This window comes from Labrus bergylta, chromosome 12, assembly GCF_963930695.1.
Source record: "Labrus bergylta chromosome 12, fLabBer1.1, whole genome shotgun sequence".
Taxonomy (NCBI): Eukaryota; Metazoa; Chordata; class Actinopteri; order Labriformes; family Labridae; genus Labrus; species Labrus bergylta.
The window spans coordinates 11023665-11047763 of NC_089206.1; the positions used below are offsets into that span (position 1 = coordinate 11023665).

Here is a 24099-nt window from a genome sequence, read left to right on the forward strand (position 1 = left end):
CTGCCTCTCAAAAACGAGTTTTTCTTACCTCTGTACCAAGTTCTTTCTTATTGGTTGATTAATGCTGGGTAACTAACATTACAAAGAATACAAACTGAACATATGCTATGAATAAATTTGGTTCTGATTTGGCCCTAGATTGATCACAACTGATGGATTAATTCATTGATCTTCAGGACAAGTATTGGTTTGTCAGTCTGAGCTAAATTGGCAGCTATAAAGGGTTTGTGAAACAGTCAAAGCTGAAAATGTATGAAGACATCATTTTCTACTTACAATACAAAGAAAAATCAGAAAGTGTTAATGTCAGGCAGACAGCTCTCATGCAAAGCCTGCAGGAGGCTGGAAGACAAAATAAGGAGCAGAGAGACAAATAATAAGTATTCCTTTCTAAGTGAAATTGCCTCCCCTATTGGACATTAACACAGCTACAACCAACATTTGCCCCCCTCCCACTGTGATGAGGTTATCCCCATTCTAGTCCTCTCTCCCTCGTCTGATTCCCTCATGCACGCCCGCTGAGGGTTGATTTCAAATGGAAAAATTAATGGGAGAATAATAGCCCTGGGCCTCGCTCTCTTCCACACACACACACACACACACACACACAGCTCAGTCGGTCTACAGGGGTACACAGAGGGGGAAGTAAAATTTAGATCCATTCGCCTCACTTGGCCTCCTGTTCCATTGTGACAGTGCATGAGCATACACACACATTCTAACATACACTAGAGACCTTGCCCCCCCCCCCTTCAGTTATACCTTAGAGGGCTTAACTTTCAAATATTAGTACAGTGGCTGTGTGGGTTTCAAATAAATAAATGAGCGAGCAATGATTAGCAACTCTCCTGACAGTTTCATCGATGTGTTCCATATTCATTTTCACTTCCAGGAGAATATTTCTGCAGAAACAGTGATTCTCAGAACTTTCCAGGCTTGAAGAGAGTTTTTTTTTTTTTTTTTTGACTCCCAGTTTTTGCAGCAATACAGGAAGTCACATAAAGTAGCTTCAGCATGAATTAATTGTTTTTTTTATTTGTGCAAGATAGATCAAATAATGATTATTCTCTTCCACTTAACAGTAACAAAGTACACATGACGCTGTTAAAGTCAAGAGTAAAGGCAAACTTTGTTGGCTTTGCAGTACCTCTGGCATTATGTTGGCAAGAGTCAGGTTTGCGAGGGCACAAAAATAGATGCACACACATAAGTTTCTGTTCAGCTGATGCAGGACCAAGCTGGTTGCAGGCATTACTAAATCAAAGTTAAGTCTTGTTTCTCTGAGGCAAGCAGCACAAGAAGTGTGTGTGTGTGTGTGTGTGTGTGTGTGTGTGTGTTTCTGTGCGTCTGGCTATGGTAGGGGGTTGGTTGTTAAGAGTTTAAAAGCGGAAGAGGAGTTGGTGTAGACCCAGTATTGATGTCGGGGAAGCCCACTGGCACTTTGTGTTCAAACATTCGAGAGGACCGACCTGGTGGCAGGATTCCCGCTCTTCCTGTTTCTCCTGACTTTGAGGAATTTTACGGTGAACAAACTCCCAGTGCTCTTCACACACACCCCGCACCTCACCACACATACCTGCCTCAGCAAAACTAGAGAACCAGAGAACTTTCTAGGTATTTGAGAGGTTCCTGTCTCCTGTCACCCTTCCTGTGTATCACACAAAATGTTGCACAACTACCTTTCCATATCACATACACACTCCCTTATTTTAAATGGGATATTCTTCCACTTACAGCAACAGGCGATGGAAAAGAGTCAGCCTTCCTCATTCCTCACCGACAGACAAACACACAAATACTTTCTTTACTTTCTCTTTCCAAACATCAGATTCAAACTGATCATTATCTGTTTGTTTGTTTTTTTTTTATAAATTCTTATTACAGTTGTTACTGAAATTCAAGTCATATTTCTGTTATTATAATTAGCATTGCAAGTTAAAGATAATGTTTTCTGATTTCTGCTTTGAGTACTTATTTCTGTATGTCTCTAAATGTTCTCTCTCTGACTTCTCCTCTATCCCACTTCCTAGGACAGATGGCTTAATACCTACAGTTTTAGTCTGCTTCTGCTTGAGGTTACTGCCTGTTAATAGGACGTTTTTCCTTGCCACTTCTGCCAAGTGCACTCGCTCATGTTGGATCAATGTCGGGTATCTGTGAACACCATTATGAGGAGTATGGTCTATACCTTCCCTCTATGTTAAGTATAACACAAGATCACTTTTCTCGTGATTATGCACTATAGAAATAAAACATGACTGAATTATTTGTGGAAAGACAGAAAGAACAAAAGAAGTCTTTCCATATAAGGTGGGGGTTATGTAAGGCCCTGAAAGTGTGCAACTTTCACATGATTACTTATTGAATGAACTTGTGGTGGGTTCACCTCTGACTTAAAATGTTTTGGTGATAATGAGTGTTGACAGCTACTGTGCATAGGTACTCTTGAACTTTAAGAGGAGGTTCACAGTACATTGTAAGAAAACAAAAGGCTGGTGTCTAGGTGATGGTGCGACACACTTCTAAAACAAGCCGCCGTCCCCACACCTCTCCCAGTGTGCCCCTGGGCACATGTAGCATTAATTGCTGCCTCCACAGAGCCTGCAGACTGCACGCACTTATCTATTGCTCGCATCAAAGCAACCACACGCTGAACTTTATGAAATTTTTATTCAATGTTTTCACTTCTCTTCCCTTTTCCCTCCCTTTCTTCCTTTTCCTATTCCCCACCTTGGCCCCCCTCTCCCTTCTTCTATTTTTTTTTTTTTTTTTTTTTTACTCCGCCACAAAACAGACAAGAAAGACTTCTCTCTGCCATGTTTTTCGGCTCGACTTCCTTCCTGCCCAGAAGCATTCAAGTATCTCGTTAGTTCTCTCACAGCGAACATCTCTCCTCGATCTGCCAGGAGCAAATAAACCTGATCAGGGGGGAAATAAGAAGAAAAAAGGAAGAAAAAGGGGGGGGCTACATCAAGTAGTTTGGTGTGCAAGACTCTCCACAGAGGTAGGTGAGAAATGTAATTTCATTTAGATACAGTAATTACACATAGGCCTACAACAGCTGCACAAAGGAAAGAATAAAGATGAGAGCATTTCTCTCCCTGTGGACAATGTACACCAAAGGGCCTCAGTTTCATCATAAACTTAGCACGGATAACAGTACATGCAAAAACACATGGAATGTATTTCACAATAAGATCTCTTTTCCAACACGCACCTTTACAGGCATACCACTTGCCTGATTATGACAGCTGAGCAAATCCAAGCAGATTGATGCACCACACACATTACCGTCCTTTTAACAGCTCACACACACACATGCACGCACGCACGCACGCAGACACACAGTGGTCATCAATCAAAGCAAGGATTGTTGTTTCTTTCCCCCACACGTCTCATACACACAGGTATAAATCACTGCGCCTGATTTCTGGGGCCAGGGTTTAAATAATTAAAGAGCTTTAATTTATCAGGATTTAGCACCTCCTAACAGCAGGGCTGACAAAAGAGAATGAGAGATATATTGAGAAAAAAAAAAGGTCATTAAACATGAGATACACACACAAAGTTATAACACATTTACTGGAGAGAAAAACAAACACCCATAGGCTCAGTGGCACCAAAGAAGACATGTGAAAAGGCATTAAGGTTCTGCTCTAGAGCTACGCGATCTGGGTATATTAAGTTTTATTTACCAGTTGGTAGAACACCGATTTGAAATGCCACCTCTTTTGAAGATTTGCATTGTGTGAAAAAACAAGTTGTTACAAGACAGAACTTGTGCCAAATATGAGACACCGTTCACATTTCAGAATTCAAATTTAAAAAAAAAAACATTCCAACAAAAATAACGCAAAGTCAAGCTACATTTTTGTGTTTGTCCTCATGCTTGTCGGTTTAGGAAGTATACGAATAATGATGATGTATATTTTTTATTTTTCAGAACAGTTGGCAGTGATCTAGAGACAAATAGAAAGCCAGGAAACCAAACTGGAGTTTATCCGTCATGAAGCAACAGAGACACACTGGGCATGAAAAAGCATTATACAGTGAGGGACATTTAAAATCTTATCCGAGTCATGCCATCAACTGTCTTAAAGTGAACTTGTGATTTTTCTGTTATGACTATAAAAAAATAAAACCACTAAAACCCTTAGATTCTAAAGACTAGTGAATTTTTTTTTAAGCTGCAGTAGAACAAAATCCAGTTTTAAAACAAAGCCGGAGAACACATTGAGGAAAGCACAGTTATTAAACAAAATCTGTGTTGAATTGTTTTTCGCGCAAAAACCAGTGAGGACCAGTGGCTGCCACAGACTGCAGAGACGGAGTGATGGATCTCTACTGCCCCCCTATGGCCACATTAAAACATACACACAAATGTCCTAACCAAAAGAAAAGTCACAAGGGACCAATAATGACACACCGTTGGTCTCCTACTTGCATCTTTTGGTTCAGTGGATGAACTATTAGCCCTATGAGATTTGGAAGTCAGAAACAAGATCTACCAGCAGGCACAAAGACATAAGGGATAAACATGAAAATAAAGCAAACAGCCATTTCAGGCTTTGTTTTCACCCTCAGATTATTTATTCTTTCCAGTAGATCTCTGAAAAAAGACTGATCACACACTCTCTCACACAAACAGCATAAAAAAAACAGAGCTTCCATCTGCTAAAAAGAAACAAGAACACCCTTTCTTTTAAGAGTGAAACATGCAGAGTCACTCTGAACTTGATTATCATATATTACTGTTAATATTACTTGACAACCTCAAACAGTGAAGTCTGTTGTTTGCTGGTGACAGTCAGCCACCTAGTGGTTGAACCCCTTTACAACATTAAGTACTGATAACAGGAGAATTTCTTTTACAACTTTGGAAGTGTTTGGCTATATGACACCGTGTCATCAATGAGCGAACTGCTTTAACAAACAAAGTTTATTAGATATTCAAACTCTAAGTCTACAGGCTCAACTTAACAAGGGGAGGATACACGGTTTTCATATCCAAAACACTGTTTCCCTCCTAAATCAGACAGTACAATATGTGTTTAGCAACCATATTGTGTGATTTATATGTTGAATATTAACCTTTAGATTCATAGATACATGACCAACTCCCTGTGAAACTTATCACCCATAAAGAGCATCACCATCCTGATAATAAGTATTTGATACAGTGTGTTGTTTTGTCTTTTTAAGACTTCACACCAACACTTCCCCTTCACGTTGTTGGATTCCTCGTCTGGTGGATTTGTTTTTCACACATCAGTTGTCCAATAGGGAGCGCTGTAGAGCCTCCTGAATCATTGTGTTCTCATCTGTCGAATAATCCTGTAAAGACATGGATGGAAAAAACTGATCATGAACAAGACACAAAAAGGAAACTTCAGATTCTATTTAAGCTTTGACCAATCTCAGAACCTTTCAGCTTTCCTTAGAGGAGGATGGGAGATAGGATTGGGCAGTATCACGGTATACCAGGGTATTTAGCCCAAGCCTAATGGGCGGCAAAGGCCAACTAGTCATGGCTTCAGGTGAAAGCAGTGGTTAGCAATAACGGCCTTCCAGCCATAACGTCCTTTACTGTGCATTGCCATTGATTACAGTCTGACTAGCAACTTCAGAGCTGAGAATAGAGTTGGAGATGAGAGACGAAATCAAAGAGCAGATTGACGGTTGCGCTTGTAAGAGGATGTCTGTTTATAGAAGTTTAGAAAGGTTAAATTGTCATGGCCAAAAAGATCCTGTATTTAGTCACGGCTGATGGGTTCAAACTCCTTACCTCTCCACAACGACAGTTTTCCTGTATACAGCCAATGAAAGCTCAAATACTTGCTGAAGTTGCTACTCAGACTACAAATTAAAACAACACCAAAAATCATACCATCATCTCAGATTTTTCTTTTTTAAAGCAAAAAACAAACAGATTCTGAAAAAAGAGAGCTAACTTCAACTTACGACAAATGTATCATAGGAGAAGGTGTGTCGGATTTTCAGGTGCTGGAAAAAGTCAGCGCTCCTGTAGTTAGGGTCCCCCCAAGGCATTGAGGCACAGATGGGACATACCTGAACAGAAACAGAGTAAGTCTTATTAAACCACCTCCAAAAAAAAAAACTAACCCAAGATTAATCATAATGCTTGGGTCCATATTTTTTTAAGACAAGACTTTTTGCAGTCATGGTGCTGGGTGGATTTCCTACCACTAGGCGTGTATCTCGAGCATGTTGGGAAGTGCAATGCTCAACCAGGCCGTCCTGGTCAAGGTTCTGGCAGTTGCAATATGGGCAGGTGAAAGTGTAGCGATTTGGCACCGGACTAGTAGGAATGAAGAAAAAAAAAAACAGGAAAACAATTTGTATATAATTTTTTCTACAAACAAATTTGTTTTTCAACTGTATTGGAAAAATAGTTATGATAGGCAGTGTTTCCCACAGAATGACACGTGTGGTGCCTGACTTTGAATGTACTTGTTGTTCTGATGTGGGGTTCAGAGAATGGAAGGCAGCTGCAATTCAAAAAATCCATGATATGACATTTAAGTCCTTCCAACAGTTACAAGAAGAGTTTCATCTTCCTCATGCACACTTTTATTATGACCTACAAATCAGGAGTTATCTGAACGCCACCTCATAATTTAAAGTGGAATAAAGATGTTATTGATTATTTTATTTTGAAAGCAACAAAACGTACTAAGTGATGACTAATAAACAGTATATGAACAGCTGCTTATGATTGAAAGACTACAACAACTATGAAACAAAGCTGGGAAAAGGAATTTGGTTTTTATAGGTTGATGAAGAGATCTGGCGCAAAGTTTTGTAGAACACCAAAAAAATTACAAGATCAGAGAGATCACGCGAAACGCGAAAATAAATGACATGTGACTCCTCAAATACGGAGGAAATATGATGATACATGCTCTGCAACAAAACCAAGTGGGCCCATATCATTTAACGCTGTCATGTCCATTAAGACATTTCTTGACATTACAACAGAAATGGACCCAACGCTAAACATTCTGTGTGTTAGCTCCATGTCTGTTTAAAAGGCAAAACAAAGCTCAGTGTCATGCAGAACGCCTTTCAATCCCTCATGTTTGGCTTGATGTACATCCACACACATTAACCATTTGGTATAATACATTAGTATCACGTCTTCCTAATGAGAGGATATTAAATGTATTGCAGGGAACCTTAGATGGGTTTGTAAATCTTTATTAGAAGTGGGGTCTGGTCAAAGGTTGACAGACACAGCCCGGTAACCATAGTAACTTACTCCCATCAGTGGAAGCATTAAGCGAGAGGAGAGAGAGCTGTAAACTGAAATCACTTTGAGCAATAAGCAGCACGATATTAAATGACACCGTCCTGATTATAATGTTATAATCATCAACCATCATCTTCCCCTCCCTCCACTTCTCTCATCCTTCAATAATCTTCATCTTCACTTTTTATACACTCTCCCAAACAACAAAACTCCGAATGTAAAAAGAGACACTTGCTCATCGTTATGTTACAAAGACCCATCGTTAATCCATCAGGAGCACAGTGACCTCACAAATAAGTAAATAATTGAGCAGCTATGTGTATAATAGTTAATATGTAATAATAAAGTGATTTCAGGCACAGGTGTTTACCTGATGATTGCAGGCTGGCTCTGGGCAGTAGTCCTCACTCCCTCCTCAATGTACTCTTGGTATTTAGAACAGGAAGCTGTGTGTCCTCTCATCTGAGACAGGCCAACCTTCACAGAGCAAAATCATTCATAAGAAAGTACTAAGGCACAGAAAAACACTTAACTGTAGACTTGCTTTACCCTAGTAAGCAAAGATAGTTTTGGTTTTGTTTGATTTAGTCCAGCATTAAAGCATACCTGAGCTCCACACCCTTTGCAAGATGCCACAGATGATTGGATGACAGCCTCGAGATCTGCAGCTTTAGTCCAGTGACCCAGTCCTGCCCGACACACAGCACAAACAGGCTTCTGTGGACGCAAACACTCCTGCAAACAACTCTGGCAGAACCTGAGGAGAGATGGGTAAGGGGAAAATGAAAGGGAAGCAAATCAGTGAAACTGCTATCACTCATCAAGTTTGGCCTCTGTTGACAGGAATACATACTATTTATAGATCTGCAATAGACGAACGAGAAGAAATCAGCTGTTATTTGCTGGAAGACCCCTGTAAAGCTTAAGTGGAGCTTCTTGTAAATCCGACGGGAAGTCCCAACCTCAAAGGAGCCGCAGGGACTTGTAGTCATTTCAACCGGTTAGAGGACTCGTTACAATGCAGTTCTGAACTACAACTCCCAGACCAGGCCTCTTCTTTGATGTAAACAAAACTGAAACTGATTCAGCAAGCTGGTGCTTCTTTTGCCAAATATTCAAGCGAACAAACACTATTACAGTGCCATAGCCAATTTAGCCAAACGCATTACATTCCTCATGCGACATTAAAAACATGTTATTCTTCACGTCAATCACACCTCGTACCAAATAATCGCTTCTAGTAGACATGGGTCGAAGGGGAGGAGGGGGGGGGGGGTCGAAATAACAAAATACTCACGTATGCCCACATTGTGTTGTTACGGGACTATCAAATATTTCGAGACACACTGGACAGACGAATTCTGACACGTCGCTGGTCCCTTCAGAGACGTTTTTCTTGTGCTGTGCTGCACCATAACCTCCGAGCATCGCCATTTCTTTTCTTCACTGAGTCCGTCCCCCAACAACCCGTTCCAGTTACGACGTCATCAGGTTGTTCTTCTTCTTTATGCAGGATGGGCGGAGCTATCGCCCGACAGCGTGGAAAACCCGATTTAAATAAAAAAAAAGTACAATACATCATCACAAATAACGATTTAAGACTGCATTTAAGATTTATTTAAAAAAAAAAAACCTCTGCTTGTTTTGTTGATTCATTGATTATATCTAATCCATTAAATGTCAGAAGAAGAAGTAGCCCTGAGTGTTACTTCAAAAACCATCACAGTGACAACTAGGAAAGGAGATAATCCTCACATTAGAAAAACCAGGGACAGGAGAATGTTTTACAAAATGTGAGACAAGCTGATTCTCAGTGTTTCAATTTGCATCTACTGTTTAATGTTTGAATAAGGAAACGTACACTGACAGAAAAGTAAACAGTAGTTCACACCTAAGAAAAGGGTGACTGCTTAAGCCCTTACATGTATCCAAAACATTCTCCAAAAAACTGCAGTTGCAAGTTGCTGGTTAATATTGTTGTTGGATGTGAAGTGTATGCAATGTGGGCTACTTATTTATAGAAAAAAAAAGATTTTCAGTATGTAATGTGGGCTAATTATATATATATATATATGTATATATAAAGATTTTCAGTATGTAATGTAGGCTACTTATTTATAGAAAAAAAAGATTTTCAGTATGTAATGTAGGCTACTTATTTATAGAAGAAAAAGATTTTCAGTATGTAATGTAGGCTACTTATTTATAGAAAAAAAAGATTTTCAGTATGTAATGTAGGCTACTTATTTATAGAAAAAAAAGATTTTCAGTATGTAATGTAGGCTACTTATTTATAGAAGAAAAAGATTTTCAGTATGTAATGTAGGCTACTTATTTATATATATATATATATATAAAGATTTTCAGTATGTAATGTAGGCTACTCATTTATAGAAGAAAAAGATTTTCAGTATTTAATGTAGGCTACTCATTTATAGAAAAAAGATTTTCAGTATGTAATGTAGGCTACTTATTTATATATATATATATATATATATATAAAGATTTTCAGTATGTAATGTAGGCTACTTATTTATAGAAAAAAAGATTTTCAGTATGTAATGTAGGCTACTTATATATATATATATATGTATATATAAAGATTTTCAGTATGTAATGTAGGCTACTTATATATATATATATATGTATATATAAAGATTTTCAGTTTGTAATGTAGGCTACTTATATATATATATATATATGTATATATAAAGATTTTCAGTTTGTAATGTAGGCTACTTATTTATAGAAAAAATGTGCACAAACTGCAGGCATAAGCGCATATCTTTAAAGTACTTCAAATGTATTTAACTCACACATATCAAACAGTGACAGCGAGAGAGTGAGAGCTGCGTCTCCATCCAACAGCACGTGGGACCGTGATGCTGATGAACTGTCAGAATTAAGCGCATGCGCGTTGTGATGATGGGAATTTCCAACAGCTGAGGAGGCGTAGCTAGTAGTCACAGCTAGCACTAGTAAAAGGTAAGGTGTGCTGTTGCCAGTGTTTCCGTTTTAAAAAACGATTTAGTATCTTCTAAGAAGCAGAATTAGACACAATTGTACACGAGTCATGTCAGGGTTACGGTCTTATTTTCGATATTTGACTCTAAAACCACCAAAGATCTCTATCCAGCGGAAGACCGCCCTGCTAACTAAAGCAATTTCTGTGCTAGCCCAGCTGCGCTGAAATGGGCGTTCACTGCTTAGCTGATACTCAGTTGGGGGCCCATACCAGTGACAGCATTGGGTGTTGTCAGGTTTGAGTTTCATGAAGACGTCACGTTAAAACAGGCTTTTCTCTCATTAGCTTCATTGGTCATAGCGGACTGATATGAAACTGTATACGTGTCTTTGTAATGCATGGCGATCTGTTGGCTAAAGGCATGGTGCTTGCTAGGTCGCTAAACGGATGCTTTGCTAAGGCGAGGGAACGGATGTAGCCGGGCAGCCTGCCTTGGGACGACCATTCATCTGCGGTTCTTCCAAGCCTCAGTAGATTTTTTTTTTTTGGGGGGCAAAAATGTTTATAAAATCCTCCTCGACCACTATGTCGGTGAACGACTCCAGTTGCTAAAGCTAAATGCAGACTAATGGTTTACATGCATGTAACAACGATACGATTACATGCTCACATAGTCATAGGAGCGCATAAGACTGAAGACACACGTCTTGCAAGGGCTAGTCCCGATCCTAGTTATGTCCTGGTTGCGAACATAATGAAACTAATTAACCTTGCTATGTACTGAACTACCGTCATGAAACAGCCCACGCTATCTTGCCTCACCCCCCCCCCCCCCCAACTCGGGGCACCAGCACTGTTACTCAAGTAGTTTTGAACACTGTCCCTTGTATCTTCACTGTTAAATAAAAACAACTCTCTGTATGTTGATCAGTAACATTGCATTTTATTTTGGTATACATTATCCCTGACTCAGGGTATATAAATATGATCCTTGTTTGTTTCTTAATTCATTTGTGAAATTCCCATTCTTACAAAGCTCCTCTGTGTCTTTACAGATTGAAGACAACAAGTATTTCAACATTGAAAAAGGGTTCTTCAAGATGAGTGACCTTGAACTCTGCACAAGCTGAACCCAGTGAATGGAATAAACTCAACTCTGCACCTCTGCAACTCTTAACAGGGCGTGAAGAAGAAGCTCCTCCTGACCTCATCTTGCATGACATAGGCCTGTTTGTCTGGAAACAAGTAAGGCTTTGAGTCGACACCAGAGATGCCTGTTAGAACGCATCCCTACAGGCTGCAGCCTAGCTACGCTAACTGAATTGTCAGCATCTTTTTCTCAATTCTCATTCACCTGTCCAAAACCTCATTAATGTTGAGTGTGTGCCAGCGTGTACAGTGATGGTGATAATGGTGACCAAAAATGATGCTTGAATGTGGCACCAAGGAGCAGGGTATGCGAAAAGGGGTGCGGCTCTCTCAGAAAAGTATAACAGCTGACTGATAGTCTGCTGTTGATAATGGATGCCAAATTAAAAGAGGACCTGTTTCGGAGGTATGTGACTGCACTGGAGAGGCGTCTGGAGGGTGGAGGGGAATACACAAGGAAAGGAAATGCACCAGAAGGGGACAGAGGGCGATACAAGGACAGTGAGGCCCTACTCTCCACGGCCACTGCCCTGCTAGGGGCCTACCAGCCTGATCCAGGACAACGATTTCGAATGGTGCGTTTCTATGAAGTGGTTGAGAGTTCTCTCCGTTACCAGAGAGGAGGAAACTTAAGGGGTCTGGAAAGAGCTTTTCGCACGTTGGAAACTATCTGCACCAATCTCTTGCTGTTCCCCTGGAAGAAGGAGTTCAGGTGTATAAAGGTGAACTAATACTTCAATATTTAAAAGTTTGTTAATATAGAATAAGCCAACAATTAATATTACAAACCAAGAAGTATTCACCATACAAATGAACCATTCGATTTACTGTTTTACAAAATTTACTTTACAAAGTATTATTTGAGTCCCAGAGGACCTAATTAAATTCATAAAAGAGTTTGTGAAATTTTTAAATTTTTGTTTTTTGCAATGCTGTAAGTTTCTATAATGCAAGTAAACGCAATTATATACTCTGAACTTTATCTTTTAGAATTGTAAATTAGGTGTTTAATGGTTTAAAATAGCTGTTTGTAATCACTGACACTAATGCTGATGAACCCTTTTCTCTTTTAGACCTTCACTGGCCCATACGTGTATCATCTGCAGTCTGCCATTACTGATGCTGAACTCCGAGCTCTAATGCGTACTATTGGCTACGCCTGTGACTACGATTCACAGTTTCATTTGCAGGAGCACCCAGGTGGCACAAATCATCTCCGTCAGTTGGCGTTTGAGCTTTTCCTGGCCCAAGCAGAGTGTCGTCTCCTGGGAGAGGTAGTGGCTCTGGCCCGAGGTTCGGCCTCAGAGATGGAAGCGCTGGAACTGCGCAGAGGTTGCAGGGATGACGCAGCCGGCTGTGCAGAGGCCCTCCGTAGACGCGACAGCCTTGGGGCTGATATGGCTCGCCTGTCTGTGCGGCCACTGGATATAGAGAGGCCTCATGCCCACCACCTGAGGCGAGGTAGTCGGCCATCTAAATCTGTGGATGTCACAGATGGGGCTGGTCACTGGCACCCAGCTGTAAGCAAGCCTGTTTTGAAGGCCTCATTGAGTCTGAGAAAGGAGCCTCTGTTTGTTGATACAGAAGAGGATATGAAGGATGAGATCATCAGGCCCTGCACTTCAGCATCGCTCTTCTCTGTGGCAGCTCCACCTTCCTATAGCCCTGTTGCGGATTTCTTTCCTATTCAGTCCCCTCCTCCGGCTGATGCTTACACCTCCTACCACCTGTCCTCCTTGGATGAAATTGACTTGTACACTGAGAGGGGTGGAACTGGGACAGGAGGAAGACAGATCCCTTCTCGACCTCCATCGAGAGAGCCTCGGGATTCAAGGGAGGCGTGGTTGCTCAAAGCTCATGGTAGTGTGAAGTGTCAGGGCTGTGGCATCGGCTGCTCCTCTATGGCCTCCTGCCAGAGATGTGACATGATCCTCTGTTCTTCCTGTCATGATGTGGATCCCTCCCCTTGCTGCGGCCTACAGGAGTACCACCCAAAATCCTCACGACCCCTTGATGGATACATTCCTGTCAAAGAAAAGCTCTCTGTCTACTCCAATACACACTCCCATGCCCTTCTCCATCCACACCCCCTCACACTGACACACTCACACTCTCACCCCCACCCTCACCCCCAGATGGTGGAGAAACCCCTCATGTCCACGAAGCTGTTTCCGAGCAAGTCAGTTGCCTTGACAACGCCAAAGGGAGGCAGCAGTGAGCGAATAAGCTTGGGGGGATCGCGATGCGGGTTCTGCAACAAGCCAAGTGCATCACACACATGTGTGAATTGCTCTAAGGTGTCATGTGACTCATGCATGGGTTTGTACGCAAAGGATATGTGCACACGAAAGAATCCCCAGCACAGCTTTGTTCCCAACCATCAGCTCAACTTTAAATCTGGCACCATATCTCACCTGGTGTACCGATAAATCTGGAAGATGGAATATTTGTTTCTCCCTTGTAGTCCCCTTTCTCAACCCTGCTGCATAGTCTTGCACAATTGCTTTAGCTCCGTTCCTGTTTAACAGCTTATTCACTACCTTTCCCTGTTATCTGATGGTCTTTTGCTCTCTAAATCTCTCTTGAACTTTGTACATTTTTCTCCGGCTGTCAGATTGGCCTTGGAATGCACATGCCACAGAGAGCCATATCGTCCGCCCATCTCTTTACCTTGTACAAGTTCAGGCCTTTTATCAATTTCTTCTTCCTTTTTTCTTGCTACCTGCTCTTGAGTAGTCATGTGATGTTCTAGCGCTTCCCAAATTCCTCAAATTCTGTCCTCAAAAGGGAAACTGGAGAAAAGAGTTTAAATCTTTCTAATTTTTAATGAATTCCGTCCAATTGACATATATACTTTGCCTCCTCAGCTAACAACTCTTCTAGTATATAAATATAAATAGATATATATAGATATATACAGTATATGTGTGAGTGTGTGAGAGAATGATAGTGTGGATTTGAGTGTGTGTAGAAAAGAGCTCTACGCTTGCATTGTGAAAAAGGAGATCTTTTTAAACTTGAAGAATAGTAGGGAAAAAAAGAAAAAATACACTGGAAGTCAATAAGTCAATAGTATATATTTTTGATCTCTATTCTCTAGAACAATGTGAGACTGTTATCTCGGCATGAGGTCTGTCATTGGGATGTATGACTTATAGCCTTGTGTCAGTGGGCTTGGGGTGGGAGATATCTTTAAGGGACATACTGAGACTATGGTCATTTGCCATATATTCTATTTTAAAGATTATGCCTTGTAAATTAACCCTAAATTGTTACTGGTTTTTCTGGTTGAGATTGAAATCCTGCTGTTGGCTAGAGACAGTGAAGATTTTTGGGTTTGACTTCTTTCTGATCAAAAGCCTGTTGCATTGTGTCAGTTTGAAGCCCCCCCCCCACTCTTTCCCCTTTCATTACACTCTTTCAGCTACCATCGTTCATGATGTAATAGTGCACCTTTCCCAGATCATGCGGTTCCATGTCAGTCTCAGGTGGAGTTTCTGGAAGTCTCATGCTGATAACTCAAAAATGGAAGATTACTGCTCTTTGACCTATGAGCCTATTGGTTGGGTTTTAGACAGTGTGAAAGTGTAAACTCTGACATGATTTCTGTCTACCTCAAATGGCTTAAGCTTAAACATCCAGTTCGATATTGTGGGTTCAAAGAAGCTCTGAAAACACTTTGAAAAAAAACCACACTCCTTTTCTTTTATCGCCAACAAATAAATTGCGTTATTGTCAGATAAATGACTCCCGTTTAAAGGTTAGCAGAGTTTATTTATTCCTTAACAAAATCCTGGCTTTGTTATCTGGAAAAATAGCAAAAGGTTTTCTATGTTTGGGCATTTGCAGTTTCTGTAAATGTTGGTGCTGGACTTTAAAAAAAAAAAACAGGAACTACTGTGAACGTAATGTAATTCATCCAATAGCCTCACAACAATCTTTGTTGAGCTTAAACTGTAAAACTTTTGATGAAACTATCAAGAAGGTTACTGATGGTTATGTAGTGGATTGCATTGTACTGAACGTTGTCTCTCATAGTCCCCAATGGACAACATAAATAAACTTAACTCTAACATCTTGCAGATGATATATAACTCTGATGATGATATATCACACTCAGTTCAAAAATGAACAGAGAGTTGAATTAACGCCTTTTTATATATATATAAAAAAGAAGATAGCATTTAATGTTTTAAAACTTGCTAAATCTATCATCATCTATACACTTTCTAAGGCCCATGATTTGGGGTGATTTGGTGCATGATGCTAATACAAGTGCTGTTACGCAACCTGTTGCCCTTGGCTGTTGAAATTCCATTCAACTAATTCATTGGTATCTTTAAAAACAAAGCCTTCATATGTAAATATACTCTGCTGCCATGTAAAATTAGACATCAAATTTAAGGCTACCTTTAGTGATTAGGCTTTAGTGCTTTATACAAAGGATAATAAATGAAGTATATTGCAGTTGAGAGACACTAAGGGCTAATTTCAAATCACATTTCTTGAAAAAAAAAAAAAGTTAAACTCTGGGTTATTTTGACAGACCGTTAAGGTTATTGCTGCCTTCATGTTCTGCCAGGAATAACCTCTAAATGCCTTAAGCTAATTCAGCTGTCTTATCATTGAGTATTTCAAGAAAGAAGTGATGCCACTTACAATGTTCTTAGATAAACAAGCCTGTGGTTAAACTTAATATGGTTTGGCAAGGCTTCATGGACTTAACATACACACAACTCCTTGACAGCTAAGGAAGGCATTGAGAGCAATTCAATATTTTACTCAAGCATTGGTTTAACCAAACACAACCATATCACAACATGCATATTTACAGAATTATGCAGCAAGCCACACTCAATACACTATGTGCTCACATGTTCGTCATTACTATGTTTTTGACAGGAAGTCAAACTGCAAATTTTGTATTGCTTGAAGTTGATATCTAAACACATGTTTGGTTCCAGGGAGCGATGTCTGATCCTAAACTTGAGTTCATTCCCTCCCTCAAAAGCTGAGTTCTGTGCTTTTCTTTTTTTTTTTTTTATCATATTGAACAACCTTAAGAAGGGATTTTTTTTATCATAGGATGTAGCTTTGAAAGATTCTCTATGGTCAACCTTGAATGACTTGGGTATCACAAAAGACTTGCGTCTAAGGGGAGAGGTGCAATTGATTATTTTCTTCTAATGAAGCCTTTTTGAGTTGTTTGAATATTTATCATTGTTGTAATTTGGTTACTCCATTAACTCCAGTAATGTAAATCATACCAGCAACAAAGAAGACTTTCAGAAGTATTGAGCCATGTTGCAAGAGTGATCATATTTGCCAAATGAAGAACAAATATCTTATTGGAGTAGAAAACTAAATCTTGTTGCTTGCCCTGCTGTACAGTTTATGTAAGATAAACGGTGGTTTTGCTGAAGTTTAGCCTTGTGTTTGTAGATGTTGGCCTTTGAACAAGCTCTGAAAGGGAATAATCATAGATACCTACTTGCACACTATGGGATGTGGATTTGACTCTGATCGGTAAACTGATCATTTGTGTGGGTCACTACAAAGGGCTAAACAGTCTTCAGGGCTGCTACTAAGTTTGTGGACACTGTTTTAATCTTTTAGTGAACAACTGACTTGTCATGGCTAAATATCTGATGTTGAGCTTACTTTTCATTAATCAGTGTAAAAGTACTGACATTGGAAAAACAACAGAGCTATTTTTATTTTGTGTCATGGAATACATTGAGCCATTTGAACATGATTGGTTTAACCCACATCAGACACACTCCAGTCATTGTGGAAGTCAATACTCCCTTTACCTCTTTGTGTGGTTATCTTACTGACGTTAAGTGGTTGTGTAGTTAGGCAGCCCCTTTTCCATTCCCTTTACCCCAGCCCCTTTCTTGGCATGCTCTGTACAAGGCCCAGTCCTATACCTTTGTACCCTCAACCACTGTCTCCTTCCCTCCACCCCCCTCTTACCTTGACACTGAGGATCACTGCACAATGTCTATGTGAAGTGATATGGACCTTATGAACAGTATGGGGGTGGAAAGGGAAAATAGCCAAAATTGTTAATCGGTGAAAAAACAACTATATATCTATATTGAAACATAAATGAGTTTTTATAAAATAATTTAAGGAATAAAATTCTGGAAAAAAAAACTTTTTTGTCTTGATATTTTTGTGTTATATCTTTTGGTGATGCTGTTTTTTTTTAAACTAGCAAAGCCTTATATGTCCATTCTCTGTTATATCTTACTTCCAGCTCACTCAGAATTCATAAATTGGCTTTATTTTATGGAACAAGCTTTCCTGTTCTGCATTGACTAGCGGTATCCCTTTTGACCACTAGATGGTGTTGAATACCAATAAATAAGTACTAGGGATTCATGTCCACTTAAGTCTTTTTAAGAAAACTACTTGCTTTTTAGCTCAACACATGTTTTACACTGGATTTAATTACTTGCCTGGCTATTATATTAGTGTTAAATCAATACTTATATGTTTTGAGTTGTAAGAGACAGGATGAAAATTACTGTTTTTTGCCAACATTTTCTTCATTCCTTCAATGCATGTCATAGAATTCATGCCATTGTCTTGGCAGACAAAACTTTGACCATGGTTTGTTCAACAAGGCATGAAGAGGCAGATAAAAATTCAAACGCAATTTCTCTATAATAGTAGAGGTCAAGTTCAGATTAGCCAAGTCAGTCCATAAGTGGGTATTGTGTAATGCATTATTGAAAACATGAACTTGCTGCAATAAAACAGTGAAAAATGATTTTAGAAAGACAAGAAAGACTGGTCATTTGATATTTAATAAAATTAGGGTTTTTCTGTTCTAGTGCAGTACAACATACCACTTACACATCAATTGCAAAGGTACAAAATCGAATTACAAATGGGGTTATCCAACATGTAGAGCCTGAGCAGCGCAGAAAAAATATGTTAAGAAACTATTAAAAGGATTGTTACAGGACTATGAATTTGAGTCTCAACATAATAAGCAAATCCAACACAAAAGCTCAATATGTAGGACTTCCTGATATAATACAAAGTGGTACAACATTTTTGAGTTTTTGGTTATTTCCTGTAATTTAATAATCACTTGTACAACTAGCAGCCAGTTGAGTAGCAAAATTTAAAAACCAATCAAAGCTTAGGTTACAGCTATTTCTATATTAACACTCTCAACATGTCGATCCTCATATAACGACTTAATGTGTAAGGCTTCATCCATTACAGGAGGATCATATTGGAATGGGGTTAGGGTTTTGGCTCCTTTTGCTTTATCGACTGAGAGCCAAAGCCTGGGGCTCATCACTTGTATAAATAGACTTCCATATTTGGTCAAATGATTGCATCTGTCTCTGGACCAGGGCCTACCTTTCAAAAAACGAATGTTAGATATGAGCTGTAGCTGAGATGATATGGCATAGATGGATAGCACTGGGACCTCTACAGTCACTGAAATGCTGAGTGAGTGCCAGTCCCTACACCCTGCATCATTCTCTCCTCTAGGGACATGTCAGAGCTGTGCTGACTTTCAAACTTTACCAGCCTCGAGGGAGACTGCAACATACAGAGAGGAAAACAGAGACAGAAAAAAGAAAAAGAGATGATGACCGATGGCACACTGCTTAGCCTTTGAATAAATCCATGACCAGCAGCAGCATTAACTGGTGATGGTCATTAAATGGTCTCTCTGAAGAGAGACTGCCAGAGAAACAATTACAGCACAGTGTATATGTATATATATATCTATATATATATAGATATATATATTTAATGAAAAATGCATTAAAATATATGTTAGATGAACCATCTAACATATATTTCCATCTTCTCTCTCTTTTTTTAGTGACATTTAACCACAACTGTTGAAAAAATTGAATGATTTTGAGAAATGTGCATCTTGAGATTCCAGCATCAGAAATTCCCACAGTTTGCATCCCACAGTTGAAGATCATTAGGCTACATTCGGGAATCTGAAAGCATGTCACTCCTCATGGCAATATAGATACCACTACAGATACTACTGTCCTGTTTGTTATGCACCCACATACTATGACACATTACCTAACACTACACACCTGCACACATGTAACGATTTTGACAAGACTCAATCTTGTGTGAATGAGGTGAGTGGGGGAAGATGAGTGGGGCATGCTCTTGATAATTTAATAACCTCACATGCTACTATTGAGAAATGGCCAGGCTGATAATTTGCTGCCCTACAGTTTGCAATTCATGACGTAGTCTGAAGAACATTTCTGGACACCACCATGTACGTTGTGAATGAATCAGGAGTTTGTGATGGATTTAATAAACAAGCTTCTGTACCCAAAAACTTCAGTTCAATCTGTATTAAGCTAAAAACCATGGATTACCAAACACTTTCAACTAAGAGCGTCATGAACAGATATGAAGCCGCTGTTACTGAGTGATAGAGAAGGAAAAAGGTGAGCACTGCTAGAAAATAGTGATGGCCATTTTTTTATCGTTAAAAAAAAAAAGTTGCATACAGACCTCTTGGTGTTCTGCTATGTTGTCTGCGCTGTGTCGCTTATCATTACTGTGTTAGAGCTTTCACACTTGCAGAAAAACTCCAGATATTTCCAGGAAGAACTATATGTGTTAACACAACACAGACTTTTCCTGGAATTTCTGCCGCCAGCCCCCAAGTATTTTTCTTCAGGAAGTACGAGTGAGCTGATGAGAACGCAGTAGCATATTTTTCAGGGAATTCACCTCGAGCCAGTAGGAGAAGTTGGTGACGTTTATATCCTTTGAATGGAGTCAGTGCATCGACTATATGCATGTGACCGCTACATTGTTTTCTGTTCATCAGTATGTTGTTCTCCACTCGTTTGTTGATAGTGTGATTCCTTCCAACTACACTTAGTATTGATGTAAAGGAAACATTCTCATTATAGTGTCATATAGCGAACTCTGTTGCTGTGTCCACTATATACACGTCATTATTTTTACGTCACATCTCACCTCGGGGGGCCTCGATGAACTGCAGGTTTTTCCACATCTGCGTTGTCTTAATTTTTACACACAAGAGGTTTCTGCTTGTCTTTAACAAGGGAGCACCCCAGGGCAGTATTCTGAGTCCCCTGCTGTACTTACTGCACAAACATGACTGTGTTGCTACTTTTTGCCCAAGCACCATCATCAAGTGTCGTGGGTTTGACCAGGTTTCAGCTGTCAACTTTCAACTTTATTGTCCCCGAGGGGACATTTGGTTTGCAGCCAGGTGAACAACAACATGAAAAACATATAGAAACACAGGCACATAGACTTAGACAATAGAAACAACATAAACTGTGAACAAAAATCAAATATATAAATACTAGAGTTCATTAGGTAACAACAGAAAACTGAGAATATATAAAAAATGTCCATGAAATCATCTTCAAAACAAGAATAAGAACCCATCAACAGTCATCAGGGTCATCACTAGAATTTAGAAGCTTGATGACCTGAGTTACAAAATAATTTAGCTAGTGTCAGGAAACCACCTATAATTGAACTTAAGAGCTGGTAGTGGAATTTAGGAAGAAGCAAGGTATCAAGCCCCTCTGACTATCAACAGGTATTTCGTGCAAAGTTTAGACAGCTTTAAGGACCTTGGTAATCAGATAAAGAAAGGCCAGTCAAGGCTATACATTCTGACTAATTGGTTAAAAAGGCTTGACAGGACTGTTTTATCATGGATACCAAAGACTCAACTCTCACCAATGTGAGCTTCCTTACTGGGAAAATTTCTTTAATACAGCCACCGTGTGCATTTTATTGTCTTCTTGAGAAAAACACAAAGACCTTTGTCCAGTGTCATAGATAATGTGGATACAGTTTTGGAAATTATATATTTGTTTAATTTCCAATTAAGTCTCCAATTTTCGTCTAATTGTAAAACAACATCAGGAGAAAAATAACTGCACACAAATTATGCACAAGTCATTCTGCTGAAGTTGACTATAGTAACTGCAGATTGAATTATTTAAACTTCAGCTTTTCCTGATTAAGTAACATCATATTGATGCTTTTAATCGTGTTTTATGTCTTCATGCCACACACACACAAAACCTTGAAAGGACTGTTAGAAGCAGCTCATTGCTTTAAGTTGCCTTTATCTTATTGTCTTGATGTAAGACAACTTTTTATCAGAGCAAATACAGTGATTCTTACACTTGTATATTTATATATATCTGGTCAGACTTATTACATCTGGAAATTTTAACATGGAGGGCCTTTTAACTCCAAAAAAAAAAACCATTGATGCTGCTTGGTAATGACAAATACAAACACTCAAACTGTTTAGTTTCTTAGGTGGCTTATTTTCACCGAGTCAGAAAAAAAGGTTCACCATGCTTTTAAAAAGAAGTGTTTCTGAGCCCATCTCAGGTACTAAGAGAGGCCATTCAGCAGCTAAAGGCAGGTTCATAAAACTTTGAATTGACCCTCAGTATAACAAGAAGACCAGTGCCATGACTCTGGTTGTTAAGAGCTGTGTGCTGAAAAGACTTTTGAGTTCTGTGTAGACAAGCAAGGGAAGATAACTCTTCTGTTTACTGGCAGCAGTGATTTGAGGGCGGGTGAACTTTCTTTTCTTCATCTGTTTAAAAACTATGATTGGCCTTGATCAAAGCCCATCTAGACAACCGAAATTGTATTTTTCAGGTTATGAAAGCATTAAAAGCGCTCTTTAAGTTGGGTTTTAAGATATATTCCTCACGCTGTATGTAGTTTTTAAGATTAAGATGAAGCTTAATCTCCATAGAAATTATAGCTTAATTTCTTAATCACAGGAGACATGCTTTGACTACTGATTGTTGGATATAATTCAGTCTTTTGTAATGGCTCAGACTAACTCAAGATTAAATGCACATGGCTTTGACCCTTGTCATTTTTTCACAATCCTTTTTTGCTTTCTTAAAGTTGTTTTTTCTTAACCCGTGCTAAATTATCAAAGCCCCTGAAAAAAATCCACTCTTTTATCGACAATAAAAATGAAAGAGAAGTGAGGTTGAGTTCAACGAAAGATGACTCTTGACGTCAATCAATTTCTTTGGAATATATCCCTGATAACAGTTATAAAGATAATCAAGTTACTTTGAACTACGCTTACATTTTAGTTAAAAAACTTGTCTTTTATAACTTGCTTTTGTATAAATTGTAAACTTGGCTTCTAGCATCTCTTCATCCTTCCATTCACTTTTTCAGATTGCTTTGTCGTTGTCAAGTGTCTCTGAATTGTGTCAGTGATGAAATGTACTTCTGCGACCCTAAGAGGAATTTTTCTATCAGCCTCTCATTGAAACTGCTGAAAATAACTGAAGTACTTTCGTAAGATCCAGTCAGAAATGTGATTTAAGCATCATAGGGCGCGGTCACACTGGCAATCTGTACCGTGCCGTCCTCAACCACTATTTGCCCCCCGCTGCCCCATACCGGCCAGCGGGGGTATGGGGTGCCTAAGCATGATTACCTCTTGTACATAATGTCATAATACAATACATGCATGCTTTATGTTATTATGTTATTAAGCATGCTCAGTTTACAAACAGGCGGACAGAAAAAACAACAACAACACAGAGAGCATGACAGCTACTTTACTGACTTTGCGGCTTATTTTAAAGAGCCCATATTATGCCCCTTTTGGGGTTCGTATATTTAATCTATGTACCTACTTTTGTACGTTCACGTTCTCCGATAAAAGTGTCTGTTTTCATGTACTGCTCCTCCTTGCTCCCTCTACGCTCTGAGTCCGTCAGCTGCACTCTGCTGAGCCCCCACTGTTAGACCCCACGTGGGCCAAGTCTGCTCTGATTGGTCTGCCGATCCGCTCTGTCATTATTGGTCAGTTGCTCAGCACGCGTCTCGGACATGAGCTGCAGGGCTTGCCACAACGAGCCAACGGGCTTAGATCAGTGATCTCACACTGACAATGACGTCGGACTGACAAATTTTTATCGAGGGTGGCTAGAACCGAGCGTTACATGCAGCTAATGCTACAGCTAACAGGAGGAGGTAGGAGAAGCTGCGTTTCCCCGAACTTTGAATTTTTTTGCACATAGATGTGCCTAAACATGCACAGGACACTTGGAAAACACACTAAAGGGCATATAAAACCAGAAAAAGCATAATATGGGACCTTTAAGTCATTTTAATCAGTTACAGCCATAAATAAATAAAAAGATAAAAGAGATGCACGGCCAAGTCCTCAGCCGCACATCGCAGAACAACACAGAGAATATGACAGCTACTTTGTGGCTTATATTGTGTCATTTTAGTCAGATACGGCCATGAAACTCTGTTTTTTTCCATAATGAAGGCTATCAGCGTTGTGTACCCATGTGCTTGTGCTCGTGCTTGTGCATGAAGTGTACCGTTCCGAAGCACACCTCTCTGAAGTGTGCCAAAGCCACGGAAGTGTACCGTGCCTGAGAACGGCACGGAGCAGTCACACTGGCCAAACGAACTGGACTTTAGGGTTGAAGCGTGCTTGGGCACGGCATGGATTGCCAGTGTGACCGCGCCCTCAAATGTACTTATTAGACATGTGAAGACATTGTGCTTTTTGTAAATTCTGTGATAAAATTTACAATATGCTTAAACTATAGGAGGATAAATCAGGCACAACCCACATAATTCTCAAAGAAATCTTCCCTTCTTCACTGAAGAACTTTCTTTAGATAAAATACTCTTT

At 39.6% G+C, this 24099-nt stretch overlaps 2 protein-coding genes across 2 annotated transcripts; one reads left to right on the forward strand and one right to left on the reverse strand.

Moving 5' to 3' along the window:
• Positions 1-3916: 3916 nt before the first annotated feature.
• On the reverse strand, positions 3917-8743 carry rnf114 (ring finger protein 114). Its single transcript, XM_020644911.3, has 6 exons — positions 8568-8743; positions 7877-8027; positions 7641-7747; positions 6205-6319; positions 5962-6069; positions 3917-5334 (listed from the first exon to the last, which is right to left on the reverse strand). The coding sequence occupies exons 1-6, from the start codon at positions 8702-8704 to the stop codon at positions 5269-5271; spliced, it is 684 nt and encodes a 227-aa protein (XP_020500567.1). The 5' UTR covers positions 8705-8743; the 3' UTR covers positions 3917-5268.
• Positions 8744-10167: 1424 nt separating this feature from the next.
• Positions 10168-18162, forward strand: spata2 (spermatogenesis associated 2). The gene is made up of 3 exons (XM_020644901.3): positions 10168-10255; positions 11291-12106; positions 12458-18162. Exons 2-3 carry the CDS (start codon positions 11756-11758, stop codon positions 13811-13813), a joined length of 1707 nt encoding a protein of 568 aa, XP_020500557.2. The 5' UTR covers positions 10168-10255; positions 11291-11755; the 3' UTR covers positions 13814-18162.
• Positions 18163-24099: the final 5937 nt, after the last annotated feature.